Source organism: Penaeus monodon, chromosome 7 (genome assembly GCF_015228065.2).
Source record: "Penaeus monodon isolate SGIC_2016 chromosome 7, NSTDA_Pmon_1, whole genome shotgun sequence".
Classification (NCBI taxonomy): domain Eukaryota; kingdom Metazoa; phylum Arthropoda; class Malacostraca; order Decapoda; family Penaeidae; genus Penaeus; species Penaeus monodon.
In genome coordinates, this window is record NC_051392.1 from 6,912,128 (window position 1) to 6,932,565 (window position 20,438).

At 36.7% G+C, this 20,438-nt stretch overlaps 1 protein-coding gene across 1 annotated transcript in view; it reads left to right on the forward strand.

Moving 5' to 3' along the window:
* The window catches only part of LOC119575026 (arrestin domain-containing protein 17-like), a 42,587-nt gene extending 30,952 nt beyond the window's left edge, over nucleotides 1-11,635 (forward strand). The window contains exons 7-12 of the mRNA XM_037922353.1: nucleotides 414-418; nucleotides 556-865; nucleotides 1,148-1,273; nucleotides 1,405-1,461; nucleotides 4,829-4,893; nucleotides 7,261-11,635. Coding sequence (XP_037778281.1) covers nucleotides 414-418; nucleotides 556-865; nucleotides 1,148-1,273; nucleotides 1,405-1,461; nucleotides 4,829-4,851 — 521 coding nt within the window. The 3' untranslated portion in view covers nucleotides 4,852-4,893; nucleotides 7,261-11,635. The remainder of the gene's footprint in view (nucleotides 1-413; nucleotides 419-555; nucleotides 866-1,147; nucleotides 1,274-1,404; nucleotides 1,462-4,828; nucleotides 4,894-7,260) is intronic.
* Nucleotides 11,636-20,438: the final 8,803 nt, after the last annotated feature.

A 20,438-nucleotide genomic window follows, 5' to 3' on the forward strand; every position in this document is an offset into this window, starting at 1 on the left:
AGTGATAGAAAGAGAAAGAGAGAGAAAAGAGAGAAAAAAAAGAGAGAGAAGAGAGAGAGAGAGAGAAAAGAGAGAGAGAGAGAGAGATAAAGAGAGAAATGAAGAGAGAGAGAGAGTAAGAGAAAAGAGAGAGAGAGAGAGATAAGAGAGAGAGAGAGATAGAGAAGAGAGAGAGAGAGAGAGAGAGAGAGAGAGGTAGAAGGAGGAGGGGGACAGAAGTATGGAGAACCATGAATGGCAAATAACTGCCCATTGAAATAGATTAAATAATAAACATAATTATCCACAAATCACAAATCACTGTTCTATAAAATGTTATCAACTCTGTGGTAAGATGTTAACAGAATTGTAAAAGGAGTAATATACTGTATTAAAGTTCAAGGTGGATAAGAATTTCAAAATTTAGAGTTAAGACAAGGTTTTAATACTTAAACTGATGGGATCTGGTGTCTGCCGTTTTAGTGGCTCCCAGGTTCCCTTTCCTAGTTTTTTTAAAACTAAGCTAACCTTTTTTCATATCTGGCTTCATAATACTCACATTTATTCCTTCTCCAGTTCAAGATGAGTCCATCAGGATGTCATGGCAACCTGGATCACCAGGTTCCCTTGATCATCGGCTCCATCCCTCTGCGAGAACACTTCACCATGTTCCGGCCAGCAGCTCCTCTCCAGCCCCAGCCATTGCCATCAAGCTCATACCCAACACCAATGCCACCCTTAGCTCCCAGTGGTCCTATAGGTGCTACTGCTCCTCCTGCTGGTTTCAATGTGTCTCCATATAATCCCAATATCCCACCTACACAGCCTGGCTATGTGGCTCCCACAGCTCCAGTATTTCCAGGGGTCCTGCATTATCCTGATTTGCGTGAGTATCTTGGATTGGGAATGCTTCCACAGTTTAGCCAGGATATTTGGTTAAGTAACAAGTATACATGCAATGAGGATACAAGTTTTAAGTTACTTGTTATGAATACTATCAGAATTTTTAAAAGATGTTTTCTTTGATACAGTATATCTGCCTCTCAGATCACAAAATTCAACCAGATTCTTAAAAATTAGGGTAAAAATAAAACAAATTTGATATGGTATGAAAAATAATATTATCAGATTTTGGTGAAAGGTTACCAGTGACTTATTATTTCAACAGCTCCACCATCATATAATGAGTGCATGTTTGGGGCAACTGGCATTGCGGATGACAGTGATGATGAAAGTGGCGGCAGGTTTGCTCCGAAATATGCCTCTTATAATCTTTCAATGGGTGTATCAGTAGGTAAGTTTGTCATGATAATTTCAATACATAGAAATTAATGTTTCATAAGCTTTCAAATTCATGTATTAAAGCTCATGATAACACGGTAAAATGTATGTTATTATGCATTTAATTTTTTTTTTATCTTGCAGCTCCACCTCCATATAATGAATCAATGCTGCCTCCTGAAATGAAGAATGAAAATGCAGGTGAGATTGTTGTTATTATTATTAGAATTGTTATTTTTATTTATAGGGTTATTACATTTTTTATCATTATCATCAACTTCATTTTTGTCTTTAAATAGTCACCATCATTATTATTGTCATCCTCGCCATCATTGTCTTCATCGTCATCCTCACCGTCATTGTCTTCATCATAGTCATCGTCATCATCATCGTGTTTGTCGTTTTTGTTGTCGTTATTGTCATCGTCAACGTCATCGTCACCATCATCATCATCATCGTTGTCTCTAACTTCATTATTATTATCTTTATTATATCTAATCATGTTTATCGTCATCATCAACGTCTCTAACTTCACTATTATTATCTTTATTATATCTAATCATGTTTATCCCCATCACCATCTTCATTATCAATGCAATTATTTTCATTACTATTATCACCACCACCCTTGACTTCATTTTTTTTTTTAGCATTATCATCTAATTGTAACTGTCATAAGCTGTGGAGCTAGGGTCACTCTGACTTCTTTGGTTTTTTTATCATTAGTCATCTTTATATTGATTATATTCATTCTTGGTTGGCAGGCATTAGACATGTTTAAGAGAAAAAGAACACTGGTTTTGTAACTTCTCTTTCCCTGACATAAACATACAGGGCCATCTTCCTAGGGTACAAGTTCCCACCTCCCAATTCCTCTCCCCAGTGTAACCTTTAGTTGCATTGATACTACATGTAGTTCGTTGGTAAGATGTTTTTTGTGGGTGTGTCATATAATCTTCGAGCCATCTAGTATGTAATTAGATTCCTAGGTTAATCTCCACTATTTTGTTGTGTGTTTTTAGTGTTTATTTATATTGGATTTTGAAGTTATGCAATATATTTCAATAGTATTTTGAATTCTAAGATAACTTAAGAGACCTGATATCATTATCAAAAACCCATACCTGTATATACACCTTTTTATGTCTACAGCATCTATATTTATGGAAGCATTACAGGATATACATTTTAAATCACACACTGTATCTTGTGGTCAATATGTATTTTGCAGTAAGAAAAAAAATGTGGAGAGGGGAGGATGGTGGGTGGCAGTGGGTAAAGAACATGGTTAAAGGCCATTCTTAGGAAGTGACCTTTGTCATGCCAATCCAAACCCCGAGAGAACATCATGTGTAGCTGTCCCCACTGATGACCAAAGGTTGCTCACCAGCCGGCTATATTGTCTTGGATCTTGGTGTAGTGGAAGCATGATAGGCAGAGTATTTTGAGCAGGTATATCAGGTTGAGCTACTGATGACTAGCATGGACAAGGGTGGTGTCCAAATATGTCATCTTAGTCCCTGTTCCTGGGTCTGTTCATGTGCCTATATCTCTGCACAAAAGTCTGCAGGGAACTTTGCTCTCACATTATTATATGGCCCCATGACTAACTTGTATATGTATCACTTATTTTACCTTGTGAATTGTAATTTCACTACCTGTGTCACCAGGAAGTAGGATGGGAATCCAATTCAACCTCTTTCACCATCCATCACTCATTAGAAAGAGACTATAAACATGTAATCTGTATTTTTGTAATTCTGTATATACAGAAATGCAACTAAAGAATGGATTTCAGTATTCAGACATAATTATTGGTAAGTTGTGCTTCAGAAGGAAAAAACACCCACTACCTACACTGGTTGAAGTGCATGCTAAATAAGTTGTAGTGAGCTCAGTCAGGCAAGGGAAGGTTCACTTCAGTTTAGTCTGAGTTGCATAGGACAGCTTCACCTAGGAATTACATACATGTGGCCTGACATGTTTAGCTACTTAGAGCTATCTTAAATAATTCATCACTGAATATTTACCATAGTGGCTGGATTGCCAGCAGGTGCTCCATTGTCCATGATGTAAGTAAGAGACATAATCTTCTGGTGGCTGTGGTGGATGGGTCTTCTTTTAAAAATCATGTGTGCTTGCATATGGCTCACCACAGGGCTTGTAACATTAGTCAGCATGGTCAGTGGTGTCAATAATCTGCCATGCACAATGGTAGTCTTATCTAATTTTGTGAAGAATGACTATGGCATCTCTTGTTACTGTTACAAATAATGCCAGTGACTCGTAGCCTGTGCCATCCGAATACCATTTGGCTAAGGGAGAGGTTCTTGTTTTTTCTCTACTTAATTGCAGGATATTGGTCTGTCTTGGGTTGTGCTCTGTGCCTGAAGAGCTCACAGTTTGGCTGAATTATCATGGGAATTGGGGGCATATGTAAGGGAAGGCTACACAAGTTTCACACTACCAAGAACTTTTCAAAGTCTGTAATCATGTATGAGACTTCCATTGACAACTCTGATTCTGGCTATTTGTCACTGCTAGAAGCTATTAAAAAATATTAATTGAATAACCAATACTTCTGGCATTTTAAGACTAGTGACTGTATCTTCTGTTTCTGAGATCTTTCTCTTCTTCTTGGAAGGGTTTTCTTTAGAGGCCTGCAGCATATACAGATAATCACACAGTTGGCCCAAATGATCTTAAGTCTGTAAAGCACGAGGTTCAAGAAACTTACTTTTGTACTGTGGATAGAGAAAGATTGCTCTTATATAGACATCATTGGTTTGAAGGGAGTCAAATCTGTTGTTCATCTCAAGCATATATATATTTTTTCTCACTGCATTAACTCCTTGATAATGTATCACCATCTTTTCTTAAATTTATTGCACATATATGTACAGAATATTATAGAGTATAATGTAAATTGTTTGGCAATCAAATAATGTCCCTGTTTGCATGTAAAAAAATATAGTAATGTTCTCTCTCTGTCTCTGTCTTTCTGTCTCTCTCTGTCTCTGTCTCTCTCTCTCTCTCTCTCTCTCTCTGTCTCTCTCTCTCTCTCTCTCTCTCTCTCTCTCTCTCTCTCTCTCTTCTCTCTCTTCTCTCTCTCCTCTCTCTCTCTCTCTCTCTCTCTCTCTCTCTCTCTCTCTCTCTCTCATCTCATCTCTGTTAATGATGCAGAATTCTCTGGGTTAATTGGCATTATGCTATATCATGTTTCATTAATAATCATCACCATCATCATCATCATCATCATCATCATCATCATCATCATCATCATCATCATCATCATCATCATCATCATCATCATCATCATCATCATCATCATCATCATCATCATCATCATCATCATCATCATCATCATCATAGTTGTCATTATTATACAATTTATTTTTCTCACTGGTTATTGCTTTTATGCTCTATTATTCCATTTTCATTTGAAGTAAATACACCCAGTATACATTCTAATACCATGTATCAGTGTAATGCTCTATTATAATTCAAATGTCTTTTTAATAAAGAAGGCTAAATTAATGCTTATATCTTTGTGAACATTTTGCCCCAGGTGTCATGATTGGACAACCATAATTAGTGAGATTTGGAGGCGAAAGCAACTTTTCACGTAGTTAAGGTATGACATTTTTTGCTTTTAACTTCAATTTATTGGCTAAATTTTGGACAGGTGTCTCCATAGTATTTTATGAGAGTAGGAGTTAGTGACAGACAGATGCCTAGACAGCTTAACAGAAGAGAAGATAAGGCTTAATGAAACAAATATAGTAATTGTTACTCAGATGTAAGTATATTAATTTACAAAAAAAATAATTTTTCTCTAAGATATCTTGTGCATAAGAATTATTGTTTTATTGGCAGTTGTCTTCCTGTTTGCAGTATACAAAGTGGAACAACATGGATAATTTACCATTAAGAAATATATCTAAAAAAAGGCATTAGAATATCACGCAGAAGTTGAACTGTATATTTTTGCTAACAGAGTATGAAAAGTAGATGAGATGGAAAATTACATTATTTTTTAATCTACAGTTTATTGATACCAAGGATAATTTCACTAATGTGAAGTGATAGGAAATGTACAAAATGTTTTAAGTGGTCAGACATGTAGAAAAGGAGATCAAGGAAAAGAAGTATAATTGGTCTGCAGGTAAAAATGTGCACACTCATATATATACTTATAAATTTGTTCATTTTTTTGTGAGAGAGAGAGAGAGTGAGAGAGAGTGAGTTAGAGTGAGTGTGAGTTAGAGTGAGTGTGAGTTAGAGTGAGTGTGAGTTAGAGTGAGTGTGAGTTAGAGTGAGTGGTGAGTTAGAGTGAGTGTGAGTTGAGTGGAGTGAGTTAGAGTGAGGTGAGTGAGTGAGTGTAGAGGTGAGTGAGTTAGAGTGAAAGTGAGTGAGTTAGAGTGAAAGTGAGTGAGTGAGTGAGTGAGTGAAGTGAGTGAGTGAGTGAGTGAGTGAGTGAGGAGAAGGAGAGAAGAGAGAAGAGAGAGAGAGAGGAGAGAGAGAGAGAGAGAGAGAGAGAGAGAGGAGAGAGTGAGAGTGAGTCGTGAGAGTGAGTGGTGAGAGTGAGGTGAGTGAGTGAGGAGTGAATGAGAAGTGATGATAGTGGAGTGAAATGAAGTGAGTGAGTGAGTGAAATGAGTGAGTGAGGATGATGAGAGGAGAGAGAGAGATGAGAGAGGAGGATGAGAGAGAGAGAGAGAGAGAGAGAGAGAGAGAGAGTGAGTGTGGGGTGATGATGAGAGTGAGTGAGTGAGAGTGAGTGAAAAGATGAGTGAGTGAGTGAGAGTGAGTGAGTGGTGGTGAGTGAGTGATGAGTGATGAGAGAGTGAGTGAGTGAGACGAGAGAGAGAGAGTAGAGGGGAGGAGTGAGTGAGTGAGTGATGAGAGGAATGAGAGAGAGGAGTGAAGTGAGTGTGCTTGATGACGTGACGTGAATGATTGTGAGTGATTGAATGTAGTGATGGTGATGAGGTGAGGATGAGTGTAGATGATGGATGGGAGTGGGAGAGTTGAGGATGGGAGATAGTAGTAGGATAGATGTGTGTAGTGAGTGTAGAGTGAGTGAGTAGAGTGAATGTGATGATGGGGAGTGACAGATGAGTGTAGTAGTTGTTAGTGATGTAGTAGTCATGTGCGTTGTTGTGTTGTTTAGTGATGATATGATTATAGTGAGGTAGTGTCTGTCTTCTCTCTCTCTCTCTCTCTCTCTCTCTCTCTCTTCTCTCTCTCTCTCTCTCTCTCTCTCTCTCTCTCTCTCTCTCTCTCTCCCCCTCCCCCTTCTCCTCTCCCTCTCTCTCCCCCTCTCTCTCCTGCTCCTCTCCCTCCCTCCGCTCTCTCCCTTCCCCCTCCCCACCCTTCCCCCATCTATCCATCCATCCATCTGTGTCTGTGTGCACATGTGTATATTTGTATATATATGTTTATAGATTCTCATTTATGTGATGTATACACAAATATATATATATATATATATATATTATATATATATATATATATATATATATATTATATATATATATATATATAATATAATATATTATATATATTATATATATATATATATATATATATATATAATATATATATATAATATATATATATATATATATATATATATATTATATATATATATATATATAGATATATATATTATATATATTATAAAATATATATATATATATATATATAAATATATTATATATATTATATATATTATATATATATATTATATATATATATATATATATTATATATGTATATATATGATATTATTATTTATATATGTTATTATTATATTATATATATTAGTTTTTTTATTTTATTTGTTTTTTTTTTGTTTTTGTATTTATTTTGTATAGTTATATTATATATATATATATATATATATATATATATATATATATATATATATATATATATATATATATATATATATATATATATATATTAACATTACAATTTTTCTGTCATCACTGTTTCAGACTTGTTACAGACATGAGGCAAAACTTGAAGATAGAAGGATGTGAAAATTGTAGAGAAGAATAAGAAGACAGAATTCAAAATAAGAGGACATAAAACAATGTCTGTTTTGTGTTTAAGCCTTGTCCTTGCAATTGAGCCATGTTCATGGGTGCAAGCAAGTAAGTTGCCATTAATGGACTTCTTACTTGTGTCTGTGGAAAAAACAACAACCTGTTTTGGGAGTGGAGCCACGCCACCAGGCAGTTACTGCAGTGTAATAAATGGTCCCTAGAGGGTATTCTTCTCTTAAGTTTGGACCAGAGTAGCCAATCTTGCTCAGGATACTTCTTATTGTGCACTCATGGTCTTTCCTAGTTTGTCCTCTTTTAGATGTGAAATTTATATTTACATCTGTGTTTTTAGTACTAACATTCCTGTATACAGCATTCTGGTCATCTTACTGGCTGATCATAATATTAACTTTATGCATATGGATAATTTGTACTTTTTTACATTGACTGGGGGTGTAAATCTGAGATAATGTTACATGTTTACTGGATTTTTAAAATTAACTATTGAATGGGATAGTTTTATACATTTTTAATGATGAATATATACACTTTGAAATAATGTATTTCTTTGCTTTGGTGTGTACAAAGTGACCCTCTTCTAGACCTTTTGTGGTTAAAAATAATATAGAGATTGTAGAAAATTACAAGGTCTCTGGATTATATTATGTGTAAATTTGAGTTTGATAACCATTATTGAGTGCCATGCACTCAACTGTTCTCTAATAAACACAGCAGCAAGGCTAGAGGTGAGTAAAGGTGCTTGTTTTGAAAAAAAATTTTTTTTCCTTAAGTAGTGGAGAAACATTAGACTATTAGCTACAAGTAGATTATATTTACTCACCAGTGCCAGGAATATTATCTTTAATGCTGAAATTGTATAACAAAAGTACAAATACAGTTGAAGACTCTTAAACTGTTTTTTTTTATGTTTGGTTTCCGGTCAAATGTCAAAACATTACATAGGAGCTAGATTTTTTTGTGATGTTAATATTTGATAATATGAATGAGTATTCTGTTTTATTGCACTGATAATTGAAGTATAGAGGTTATCACACAAAAATAAGTTTTCTTACACATATTGTGTATTTTCTGTCACACAGGCCTGCCTGCTTTAGTCTATATACATATTTGTAAAGAACAGGAGTGTCCCTTTCAAATCTTTTGTAGACGTGTCTACATTATAACCTAGAATTATGATGCATATTTTGAAGACTGTACATCCTCATTGTTTGCAAAAAGTTTTGGAGAAGTTGGCAAGTAAAACTTAGATCTGGCTCCCCTAGTTCCCAAGATACTGCACCTCTGCCATGTCTGAAGAATAATGATGACTAACTTGAGTATGGTTCCGAGTCTTTTATTGCAATCTTGATAATAATATGAGAAACACTGTATCTAAACCTAACCTTTTATATGATCAATTATATTTTGATAATAATAAAAAAGAAATTTGTGTAATAGATTTTAAAATATATGCACACAAGTTTTGCACTTGACTTAAAAAAAAAATACAAAGTGACTCGTTGAACATTTTTGTGGATGTGCTCTGATATACAGATTTACAGAAATTACATGATTGGCATGTAGATTGTACATGTAATAATGATAATTTCCTCTCATGCCATAGCTGTTTATGGAGTTCATAGAGTTTACCAGCTGAGTATTATGTACTATGTTTCTGAGTATTTATTAAAATGTTGCCTTTTGTTTTGTTCAATTTGTGATTTTTTGAAACTGTGATTATTATTAATATTATTGTTTTATTATTATTATTATTATTATTTTTTTTTTTTTCATTGACCATCTAATGTGTTATGCATTTACCATAAACATCTGAACTGTTGCATATCAATTGGGTTGGTTATACATATGTTATGTATAAGTTAATATTTCTCCTTCTTATTTTACTGCAATGGTTAAATTAACACAACTAATTCTTTTCAACAAATATATACCAATTCTACCTCAACTAAGTGGACTAACACATTATGATATTCACATTCTGAAAGACAGATATTAACATTAATAATGTTCCAGAGTTATGATCAGTTTTGATAAGACCATATTTTTTTAGAAAAAAAACTAGCTGTCATGAAGTCGTCATGAAGTGGCTTCAAAAGGAATTTATACTGGCAGTTATTGATTAGTTTATTTGATACTATAGTCACCCTACTATGATGCAACAAAGTTTGTTATAGTGCAGAAGAAAACTTACAATTTATGAATATTTATACATTTGTTAATGCAAATCATACTGCCAGTCAACTTTGGCATTCTTGGTAATTTTGATGTGAATTACACCAAAACGTACTAGACAGTTAACACTCAAAATGTCTCAAAGTTTAGTATGAACACTTTTAAAGTTGTTACTCAATTTGTAAACATGAACTGTAAACCCATGCTACATAAGTGCATTACCAAGTGTCTTAAAGATAAACAAATTCCATCCTAGCTGTCTATATTACTTTAACAAAAGTAGCCACATGTGTAATACTTCTTTGTTTTTGTTTAGGATAAAAATAAATAAATAAATAAGTTCTGCTTCACTGTGCCACAGATGATGCGTCATTTAGAAATTAGGGTAATTGTCCCGCAAGTACAAAGCTACCAATTTGCAGAACCTACCTAACTTCCCATACCACAGATATTGAATTATGCAAAATAGTGTAGAGTAGACAAAACTAATGTAAAAGATCAGTACTGAAAGATCTTTTGTTACTGTTGACCTTATCTATTAAGGTAGATATATTGATTTTTTTTTTCTATAATTCAGGACATTTCTGTAACAGTCATGATGACTATAGCTGTATTCATAGAGATTATAGTTATTTCAGAAAATTGTAATTATTTTACTTAAACTACATTAGGAACAATTGTGTATTCTTTTCTTGTGTTTCCCTTACATATATCAGTCTCTTTTTCCCATCTATTCATTTATTCACTAATATATTTCTCATCTTGCTGACTGCTTTATATTTTATATTGTACATGAAGAGTATTTGTATCAAAAATATGTTATCAGACAGGCCTTGACTGAATATGTAGTTTTCAAGAATATATTCACTGCCAGTTGTAGATGATTGCTGAGGGTCATATTGATAGATATTTGTGATACAACCATTTTGATAGCATTATTGTATATTATGAAAGAAAAAAAACTTCTTGAAAATGTTGTCATGGATTTGATTAAGTCTGTAAAGAGATGAAAATAATTGCATCTGACATGTGAATTTTTTTTCTGATATATATCCCAGATCTAACAGTATTGGTCATTATGAAATAGTTTATATAGTTTAAACTGTGTGATAATTGCATAACTTTTTTGTTTTATTTTCATAGAAATAAACTTCATAGTAAATTTTACAGTTTAGTAACAAAAATATTTTAATGATTTTATTTTAATATAAACAATACTTAGTTTTTACTCTGGGAGATGTTTGAAAAATACTCTTAAGTGCATGCCTTAGTATTTTATTATATGCAGTGTTTATGAGACTAACTGGTCGCAATTATTCATAACTCTTAAGTTTAGTGGTACTCATTAAAATGTAATTTTGGAATTATATACATTACATACATGAATATTGTAATATATTTACTGTCTTTATATGTGTAATATAAAGTATAGATAAAAAGTTTTATGTATTTATTTTTGTGCAATGTCACTGGGACTTTGGAAGTATGAATGCAGTAAAAAAATTTTTTTTAGTACATTTGCACTATTAATTTATAATTCATCTAAGCTTCATTTTATATGTTTTTTTTATAAAAGGAAATGCATTCATTTAGAGAAATATTAAGACAGAAAATATAATTTATAAAATATGATTATTCAGGCTTTTGGAATTAATATGTCACATTATTCAGTATTCTGCTCAATAGCATATTCTACAGACATACTTTTTTAAATCCTTTTTTTAGGCATATGTAACTTGTTCTTAAACACTGTATCAGTTGATTACTCATATTTTCTTCATTTGAACATATGTTCAGGATAGTATTAATTTACTTTTAGGGGGCAAATTTCTTCCTATATTTACTTAATATAGGGAGATATTTGCCAAAAGAGCATTTAGGGTAGTGGTATCCACCTCCCTTTTTCATATACCACTGCAGAGTGTGCTGTTTTTATAAATTGAATGCATTTATTTCTCAGGTATAATTATTTGTCTATCCAGGTTTTTAATTTCTCTTTTTGTAAATTTGCATTGATTGCAGTAGTCATTTCCATTTTATATGGATTAGTAATTATTTTAGTGCATTTCATGCCCTTTTTACCAGGTGATATTTTGTGGATAAATAAATATACTGTTGCGAGTTTAAAATGTGATATATTTCCCCTGTGCAAAGATAAATAGTATATATTTTTCTTTATGCAAACAATTACTCACAAACTCAAACTCAAAATGACACCCACATACCAAAATAGGTAGAGGGAATGATAGAAAAAAAGTATTATTACCATATGTTATCTGTTATAATGCTCAGGATATTATAGTTATGTTTTATGGGCACCTGCTGCTAATAATTTCCCAGGGGGGTTAATCGACCCCTTCCAGAAACTGGAAATGTGCATAACATGTGTAGGGTGTAGTAGGATAACTCATACACCATTGCTCACAATATGCAAAAAATCATAAGAACTAATCATTGCCACCAGACTGTGTCATCTGATTTGCAGTTTTCTATTCTTTTAGGTACATGGTTTCAGGGAAGGAAATTGAAAAATTTTTTTTTTTACATATCTCTTATCATTTTGAAATAAAGAAAACCAGCAGATGGCAGTTTAGTCGCATTTTGAATACTCTCCAATATAAAATGACCTTTGGAATCAAATCATTCACACCCCTTGCTTCCAAATATGATAATAATAAAAAAAAAAAGAAATTTGGTAATTTTGTCTTAAATGTTTTTACTGTTATTTGCAGTGCCTGTTTATTGTGTGTATCATGGTGTATTTTTCATAATTGCATTTAGAATGATTCACCAATTGCTAATATGCCTAAAACAGACCAATAATTGAAGTGATTAATTTTATGTATATTTTCACACACACACACACACACACACACACACACACACCCCACACACACAACACACACAACACACACACCACACTCACACACACACCACACACACACACACACACACACACACACACACACACACACACACACACACACACACACACACACACACACACACACACACACACACACACACACACAACAACAACAACAACAACAACAAAAGATGGAATAGGACAGGCAGCTGGTGTTTGGAGGCCAACTTTGCCTGTTGTCACATGTAAGCCATATTTCAAGTGCACAAATGCTCTACCAATTGATTTCCCCAATTTTTTTTTTTGGGGGGGGATTTTCTTTTAATTTTTGTTACATATTGTCACTCAAATCCAGTCATGTTCGGTATACTGAGTTGCCTTGGATATATTCTAAGTCATATCTAAAGGTAATGATGCAATTGAAAGTTGTTGGATCTGTTAGAATGAACAAGTATAGGAAAATTATTGAAAATCATGGAACAGACAGTTGCCGTTTTTGTTTATAAGTAATGTTTCCTCACTTTGAAATGATTGCTCGTGCAGGATTACGCCATTGGGACTTTTCTCAGATGCCGGAGTTCATCACTACGCAGGTAGTCACACCAGTGTTTGTTTTGGCAGTGTAAGTATCTTGCTGGATTCATTCATTCATTTGAGATTTGCGAAGTCTAGCTTTCCCGATGCTTACGATTGTCCAGCTGCCACAATGTAAGCATGTGGATAATCTCTGTACCAGCCCAGCGGGTGTTGTAGGGGTTCCCTGTCTCAGAAATTGTGTGTGCTCACAACTCTGCAAATAATGTCACAGGGTGGCATTTGGCTCGCCCCATTGCTTGCAACACCTGTCTGCATGGTCAATTGTTTTTATAATTTGCTATGCACAGTGGTAACCTAGTCTGTGAAGAATGACTTTGGCACCTCTATTGACTGTTTCATAGCCTCATAGCCTTGGGCGTCTGAGTACCATCCTGTGTGTGAAGCTGCAAGGGAATGGCAAGTGCTGTGGCATTAGACCTGTGCTTCAAGATTTATCAGCTTGGTTTAGTGATCATGGGAATTGGGGCATACCCCTACCAATGTCAGTTAGTCTGCCAGAAAATCATTCCCTCTGATATCTATATGGCTAGGGACCCAGTTTATGGTTATTCTCCTACCCTGAGCAAGAATCCTTTGCGTTAAGGTAAACACACTGATCAGGATGTAGATGTTGTCATTGGGCATGCTGTGCTTTAGACAGTTAATGGCTGCCCTGGAATCTGTATGTAAGACCACGTGTCCTTTCCTCAGGAACGCGTGGCTACGGCTCCCATGATTACAACTGCCTCTGCCTGTAACGATAAGACGTTGTCTATTACCATGATGGATTTTGTGGCATCCCTTGCTGCCAATCCATTAGTGAAGTGGGTTCTACTACCCGAAGGAGTAATGGCTGCAATGACCCTCTTCGCTTCTGCCTTCAGACTAGACATGGGGTATTGGTTCACGGCGGGGCTTCAATGAAGTCAGGGTGGGGGGTCCATGCAAGTAGTTGCTCTTTGAGTTGATAGCGCATCAATACCCTGGCTGTGTGAAGCCAGGGGTTGTTTGCAAAGAACTCATATTTTGTTCTAGGTGTATTGAGTATTTTTTGTCTTATGCTTGTTCCTGGGTGCCTAGATGACCTTTGCAAGGAACTGTGCTGCCATTAGGTCAATTAGGGAGTCCAGGGGGAGAGGCTTTGCCTCCATGAGGAAGTTGAGGACCTTCGTCCACCTTGGGGCACCCAGAATGATCCTGGGAGCTACATTTTGAACTATCTCCACTTTTTCTCTTAGTCTTGACTTGATGGCAATCAGGGCAACAGAAACATAGTCCACAGTGGGATGGACGGCATGAACATAGAATGATCTTAGTATTTTATGTTCAGCTCCTATGAGTCCCCAGTCACTGCTCTCCTGACGGATAGTCTTGCTTTGGTTCGGTCAACCAGGTACTGGACCTCCTTTTAGAAGGATAGGGTCTAGTCAATCCTTACCCAAGGTATTGGAAGACCTGAACCCATTCTAAGTCCGTTCCCTGGAGACGCTGACTTGTGCCTTGACCATTGTGTCTCAGAGCCATGTTTTTTTATTTGGCTGCAGAGATCTTTATTTCTGTTCTACAGCACTGGTTCCTTTTAGGCAGTGTGGTCCAGTGGATATGATAGCAAGATGGTCTGCATAAAAGATGACCTTGAACCCCACTAGGAGGTGTATGTTGAGAATACATTAGGGTTAGACTGAGAAACCCACCCTGTGGCGTGACCTTGGAATCTGGCTGTTTGTTCCTGAAAGAGTCACCTATCCAGGTCAAGAGCTTTCCTGTGATTTCCTTCTGGCTCAGGGTTTCTTGAATAGCAAGAGGACTTGCTAATTCAAAAGCCTTCTCCAGGTCTAGAAACACAACCACAGATATGACAGTGATGGTTGTAAGAGCGTGGCTATGCTGTGTACTGTGCCCATTGCCCTTTTGACCCCTTGCAGGTGTTCATGTGGGTGTCCCATTTTCCATTGGAGCCGGTTTAGTACCGTCCTCTCGGCCGTCTTGCCCAGACAGCAGAGGAGAGAGATCGGGCGATACTTCCCTGGCTCCTTTGGTTTTGGGACTTGTTGATGAATTGTAGGGTTGCAAGCTCATCTGCCAGTCCTAGGTGGGAGATGATGGGGTAGGAGATCTCATCAGAGCACAGGGCTGAGTATGATCTATTCTGTTTTTCTTAGTTCCTTAGTTTTCCTGTTTTTCTTAGAGGAATTATTCGGTTCGGCTGACCTTTCTCTGATATGAGCAAGTCTGCCTGGTTGTAGGCGTTCTTGGTTTGCCCTCAATTCAGCTGGCCGAGTTTTAGGTATTGTCTGTAAGGTTGCTTTATGTATGGCACTGGTAAGTCTGGCTTCAAACACATTTTCACTCTGTGGGTCATTGCATATAAGACTGTGGACTAAGGCATTCTGAAAGGATTGTCTGTTTTTCATCTAGGATTGTGCTGTGGCATTGGGGCTGGGCCAGCATCTAAGAGGGTTCCAAAGTGGTCACTTCTGGCAGTCTCATTGACACACCGCAGTGGCTAAGGTGAGGTCTAGGACCCCTCCTTTGACATGAATTGGCTCTTGGGTATAGAGAAGAGCGATCTCGGGGAATGTCTCAAGCACACTGGCTATATGATAGCCTGCCGCATAAGGTCCCCTGATGGGGTGGTGGCCATTGAAATAACCCCCTGTGATCACTGCTGCAGTAGCACAGACCTGGCTGATGTCTAAGCTCCTACATCCTGGCCTACTGTACACACTGTACAGCTTGAAGGGGCAACCTGCCAGGTAAATCTCAACAGCATGAGGTTCAACATCGTCTCCACAGTGCGTTGCATCGACTATTGCGGAGAAGGGGATTGTTGCTGTGGCCAGGGTGATCAAGCCTCGGGTGCCAGTTGTGTTTGGCAACATGAAGACATAATACCCAGAGAAGCGAATACTCCCCTCTGTTAATGTCTCCTGGAGCATGATAGTGTCAATGTTCCTTGTTCGTGCAATTGCGTTGAGTATGACATTTCTTGTATTGGAGCCATTAATGTTCCACTGTCATCTGCTTAGATTGTGTGTCATGAAGTTTTAGTGTTAGTTACATCAGAGACATCTTTACATTCAAATACAGAGTCAGTTTCCCCATCATTGGTGGTATCTGACATATCGGAGTCTGACAACTCCATTGTGAACTCCTCGCTGATTGAGGTGTCTTCGTCTGATTTTGGGCTTTCTTTGGTAGACTGACTTTTGTCGGCTGGGCTCAGGGGCGTCACTTAAGGGAGGGTATGGTGGTGGGGGGGGGTCACCCCACCAACTCTTAAAAAAGACTCTTTTTGCAGGGCAAAATCTAGTTCTGCAGGGCAAATTTTCTGGTATTTATGATTTATAATTTTCTACCAATAATACGATATATAATACTGGTTGATGGTCCATTCCGGGCTACTTATAAAGAGCTAGTGAGCATTTTCTTTTTCGTGATTTGCAGGACAAAAATTATTTTTTCAGGGCAAATGTATCCGTCACCCCCCCAACTCATAACATGAAGTGACGCCCTTGCTGGTCTCAATCCTGGGTCTTGCGCCGTGCGAGTCGAAGACGATACCGATGCTGCCACCAAGATCTAAATAAACTTTCAGAAATCGGCCTTTTTATATACCCAACTCCGTTTCAGGCACGACGCCGCTTAATATAATATGCAAATGAGGGTTTTTTCACATTTCAGAGGAAACAAAAGTGTCGTTGTATTCAGAGAGAACCTATTTAACATCGGATCTCAGCACTTCATCATTCGTTTTCTTTTCTGTCCAGTTATTACATAGTACTCGTCTGTAACACCACATTTCAAAACTATTGACCTTTTTCTGGTCTATCTTCTTCAGCACCCAATACTCAAAACCATATGACGCAAGTGGGAAAACTAATGAGTTCAATACCTCAGCTTTGTCCGTAAGGTAATGATTCGGTCTTTCCAGATGTTATTGAGAGCACTGTGGCGTTTTTGGCAATGGTAATTCTTATATATATATATATATATATATATATATATATATATCTATATATATATATATATATATATATAAATATATATAATATATATTATATAATATATACAAATCATATATATATATATATATATATATATATATATACAAATACTATATATATATATATATATATATATATATATATATATATATATATATATATTATATATATATATATATATATATATATATATATAATATATATCGAGATAAAGCTAATATGCATTTTTATACATACATATACTTATATATATATATATATATAATATATATAATATATATATATATATAATATATATATAATATATATGATATATATATAATATAAAGAGATATCCTTTTACCGAAATAAACTGTTTAAAATTTAGAAAGCAATTATCGAGTGAATAAAAAGTCTCGAGGAAAACTTAGAATATAAAATATAATATATAAAATATAGAATGGAGAATGGAGAATATAAAATATAAAATATAAAATATAAATAATGAAAATATAAAATAATAAAATATGAAATAATATAAAATATGAAATAATATAAAATATGAAATAAATATAAAATATAAAATAAATATAAAATATATAGAATATATGAAATATAACATAGAGAATAATATAAAATATAAAATAATAATAGAAAAAAAAAAAAAACATATATATATATATATATATATATATAAAACTATATATATATATATAATATATATATATAATATATACTATCTATCTACTATCTATCTATCTATCTAGCTATCTATCTATCATATATATATTATATAATATAAATAATATATATAATATATATATATATTATATTATATATATATACAACCAGAACCACTTACCGATTTTTCCTTCTCCATCGAGTGACCTTTGCTGCCTTTCTGCAACCTGCCGACCTGAGTGACCTTGACCTCGAGAGGGGAGTTATCTCCGTGGAGAACACTCGTGAACGCCAAACACGAGCAAGCGTTAAGAAACACTGTTAACTTTTCCCGAAGCCGAGAGAGATTACTCTGGTCTCATCTGGGTCCTGCGCCGTGCGAGTCGAAGACGATACCGATGCTGCCACCAAATCTAAAGTATTTGCAATATCGGTTTTTATATACCCAACTCCGTTTCAGGCATGACCCGCTGAATATTATGCAATGAGGTTTTCACATTTCAAACGAAACAAAGTGTGTCGCTGTATTAAGAAAAAAAAACTTTTTAACATCGGATCCTAAAAGTTCTTATCAAAGAAGCGATTACTCTATTTATAATACTAGCCAGTGGGCTTTGTCTCTGGCAAAACAGTAACTGAAGAACCCTGTTAACATAAGCGAAAGATCAACTGCTCGATGGGGCGCGCCGGGAGCGAGTTGGTGCTGCTCCTTAAGACTGTTTGCTTGGCCTGTATTTTTGCCCTGTTTAAGCTGATCGGCGTTACATGCGGTTCCCCCGTTTGTGCCTTAGAAGGCGGTAATACTTTGAATAAGGAAGACGGATTGCCTGCCTCGCCAAGTGGTTTCCTCGTGGTGTTCTGGGAACGCTGTGGTGCTCGTGCAGGTTTACGCCTTGGGGACTTTTCTCAGATCCCGGAGTTCATCATACGCAGGTGCCCACACCGGTTTTTTTTGGCAGTGTAAGTATTTTGCTGGTTTCATTCATTCTTTTGAGATTGCGAAGTCTAGCTTCCGTGCTTACGATTGTCCTGCTGCCAAATGTAAGAGGGTGGAAATCTCTGTACCACCCCAGGGGTGTTTTTGGGGTTCCTTTTCTCAGAAATTGTGTTTTGTTTCCAACTCTGCAAAAAATGCCCACAGGGGGGGCTTTTGGCTGGGCCCCATTGCTTCCCAACCCACCTGTCTGATGGTAAATTGTTTTATAATTTGTATCCCAACAGTGGAAACCCTAGTCTGTGAAAAAAGGGACTTTGGCACCTTTTTGACGGGTTCATACCTCATAGCCTTGGGGGGTCTGATTACCACCCTGTGTGGAAGCTGCAAGGGAATGGCAATTTGCTGTGGTTTAAAACCTGGGGCCTTCAAGATTTCAGCGGGGTTTTGTGATCAGGGGAAATTTGGGGCATACCCTCCAATGCAGTTGTCTGCCGGGAAAATCTTTCCCTCGATATCTATATGGCTGGGGCCCCAGTTTAGGTTTTATTCTCCTACCCGAGAAAGGGAATCCTTTGCTTTAAGGGGAAAAACACATAAATAAGGATGTAGATTTTTTGCATTGGGCTGCTGGGCTTTGACAGTTAAGGGCCCCCTGCCCTGGAATCTGTATGTAAGACCACGGGGCCCTTTCCCTCGGGAAGCGTGGATACGGCTCCAAATGTTTACAATGCCTCTGCCTGTAAACAAATAAGACGTTGTCTATTCCCCGATGGATTTTGTGGCACCCCTTTGCTGCCAATCCATTAGTGAAGGGGTTCTACTCCCCGGAGGAGTAATGGCGCAATGACCCTTCGTTCCCCTTTTCAGACTAGACATGGGGTATTGGTTCACGGCGGGGCTTCAATAAATTTAGGGGGGGGGGGTCCATGCAAGTAGTTGCTCTTTGAGTTGATAGTGCATCAATACCCTGGCTGTGTGAACCCCGGGGTTTTTGCAAAGAACCCCAATTTTATTCTGGGGGGTATTGAGTATTTTTTGTTTATGTTGTCCGGGGTGCCTAGAGGGCATTTGCAAGGAACTGTGTTTGCCATTAGGTCAATTAGGGGGGCCGGGGGGGGGAGAGGTTTTGGGCCTCCATGAGGAATTTGGGGGGCCTTTGTCCACCGGGGGGACCCAGAATGATCCGGGAGCTACTTTTTAAAACTATCTCCACTTTTTTTTAGTCTTGATTTGATGGCAATCAGGGAAACAGAAAACATAGTCCACAGTGGGATGGCGGCAGAACATAGAATGATCTTATTTTTTTAGTTCAGTCCTATGGTCCCCAGTCACTGCTCTCCTGAGGGGATAGTCTTGCTTTGGTTCGGAACCAGAAATGGACCCCCCTTTTAAAAAGGATGGGGTCTAGCCCAATCCTTACCCAAGGTTTTTGGAAACCTGAACCCATTCTAAGTCCTTTCCCCTGGAGACGGGATTTGTCCTTGACCATTGGGGTCTCAGAGCCGGGTTTTTTTTTTTTGGGGCTGCAGGGGATTTTTAAATTCTGTTCTACAGCACGGGTTTCCTTTTTGGGCGGGTTGGTCCAGGGGATTTTTTCCCAAGATGGTCTGCATAAAGATGACCTTGAACCTTAAAACTTGGAGGGGTATGTTGAGAATACATTAGGGTTGGAATGAGAAAAACCCACCCTGTCCCCTTTGCCCCTTGGAAAATCTGGCTTTTTGTTCCTGAAAGAGTCACCTATCCAGGTAAAGAGCTTTCCTGTGTTTTCCTTCTGGCTCAGGGTTTCTTGAATACCCAAGAGGACTTGCAAATTTCAAAAGTTCTCCAGGTCTAAAAAACCAAAACCCACAGATGTGCAGTGATGGTTTAAGAGCGTGGCATGC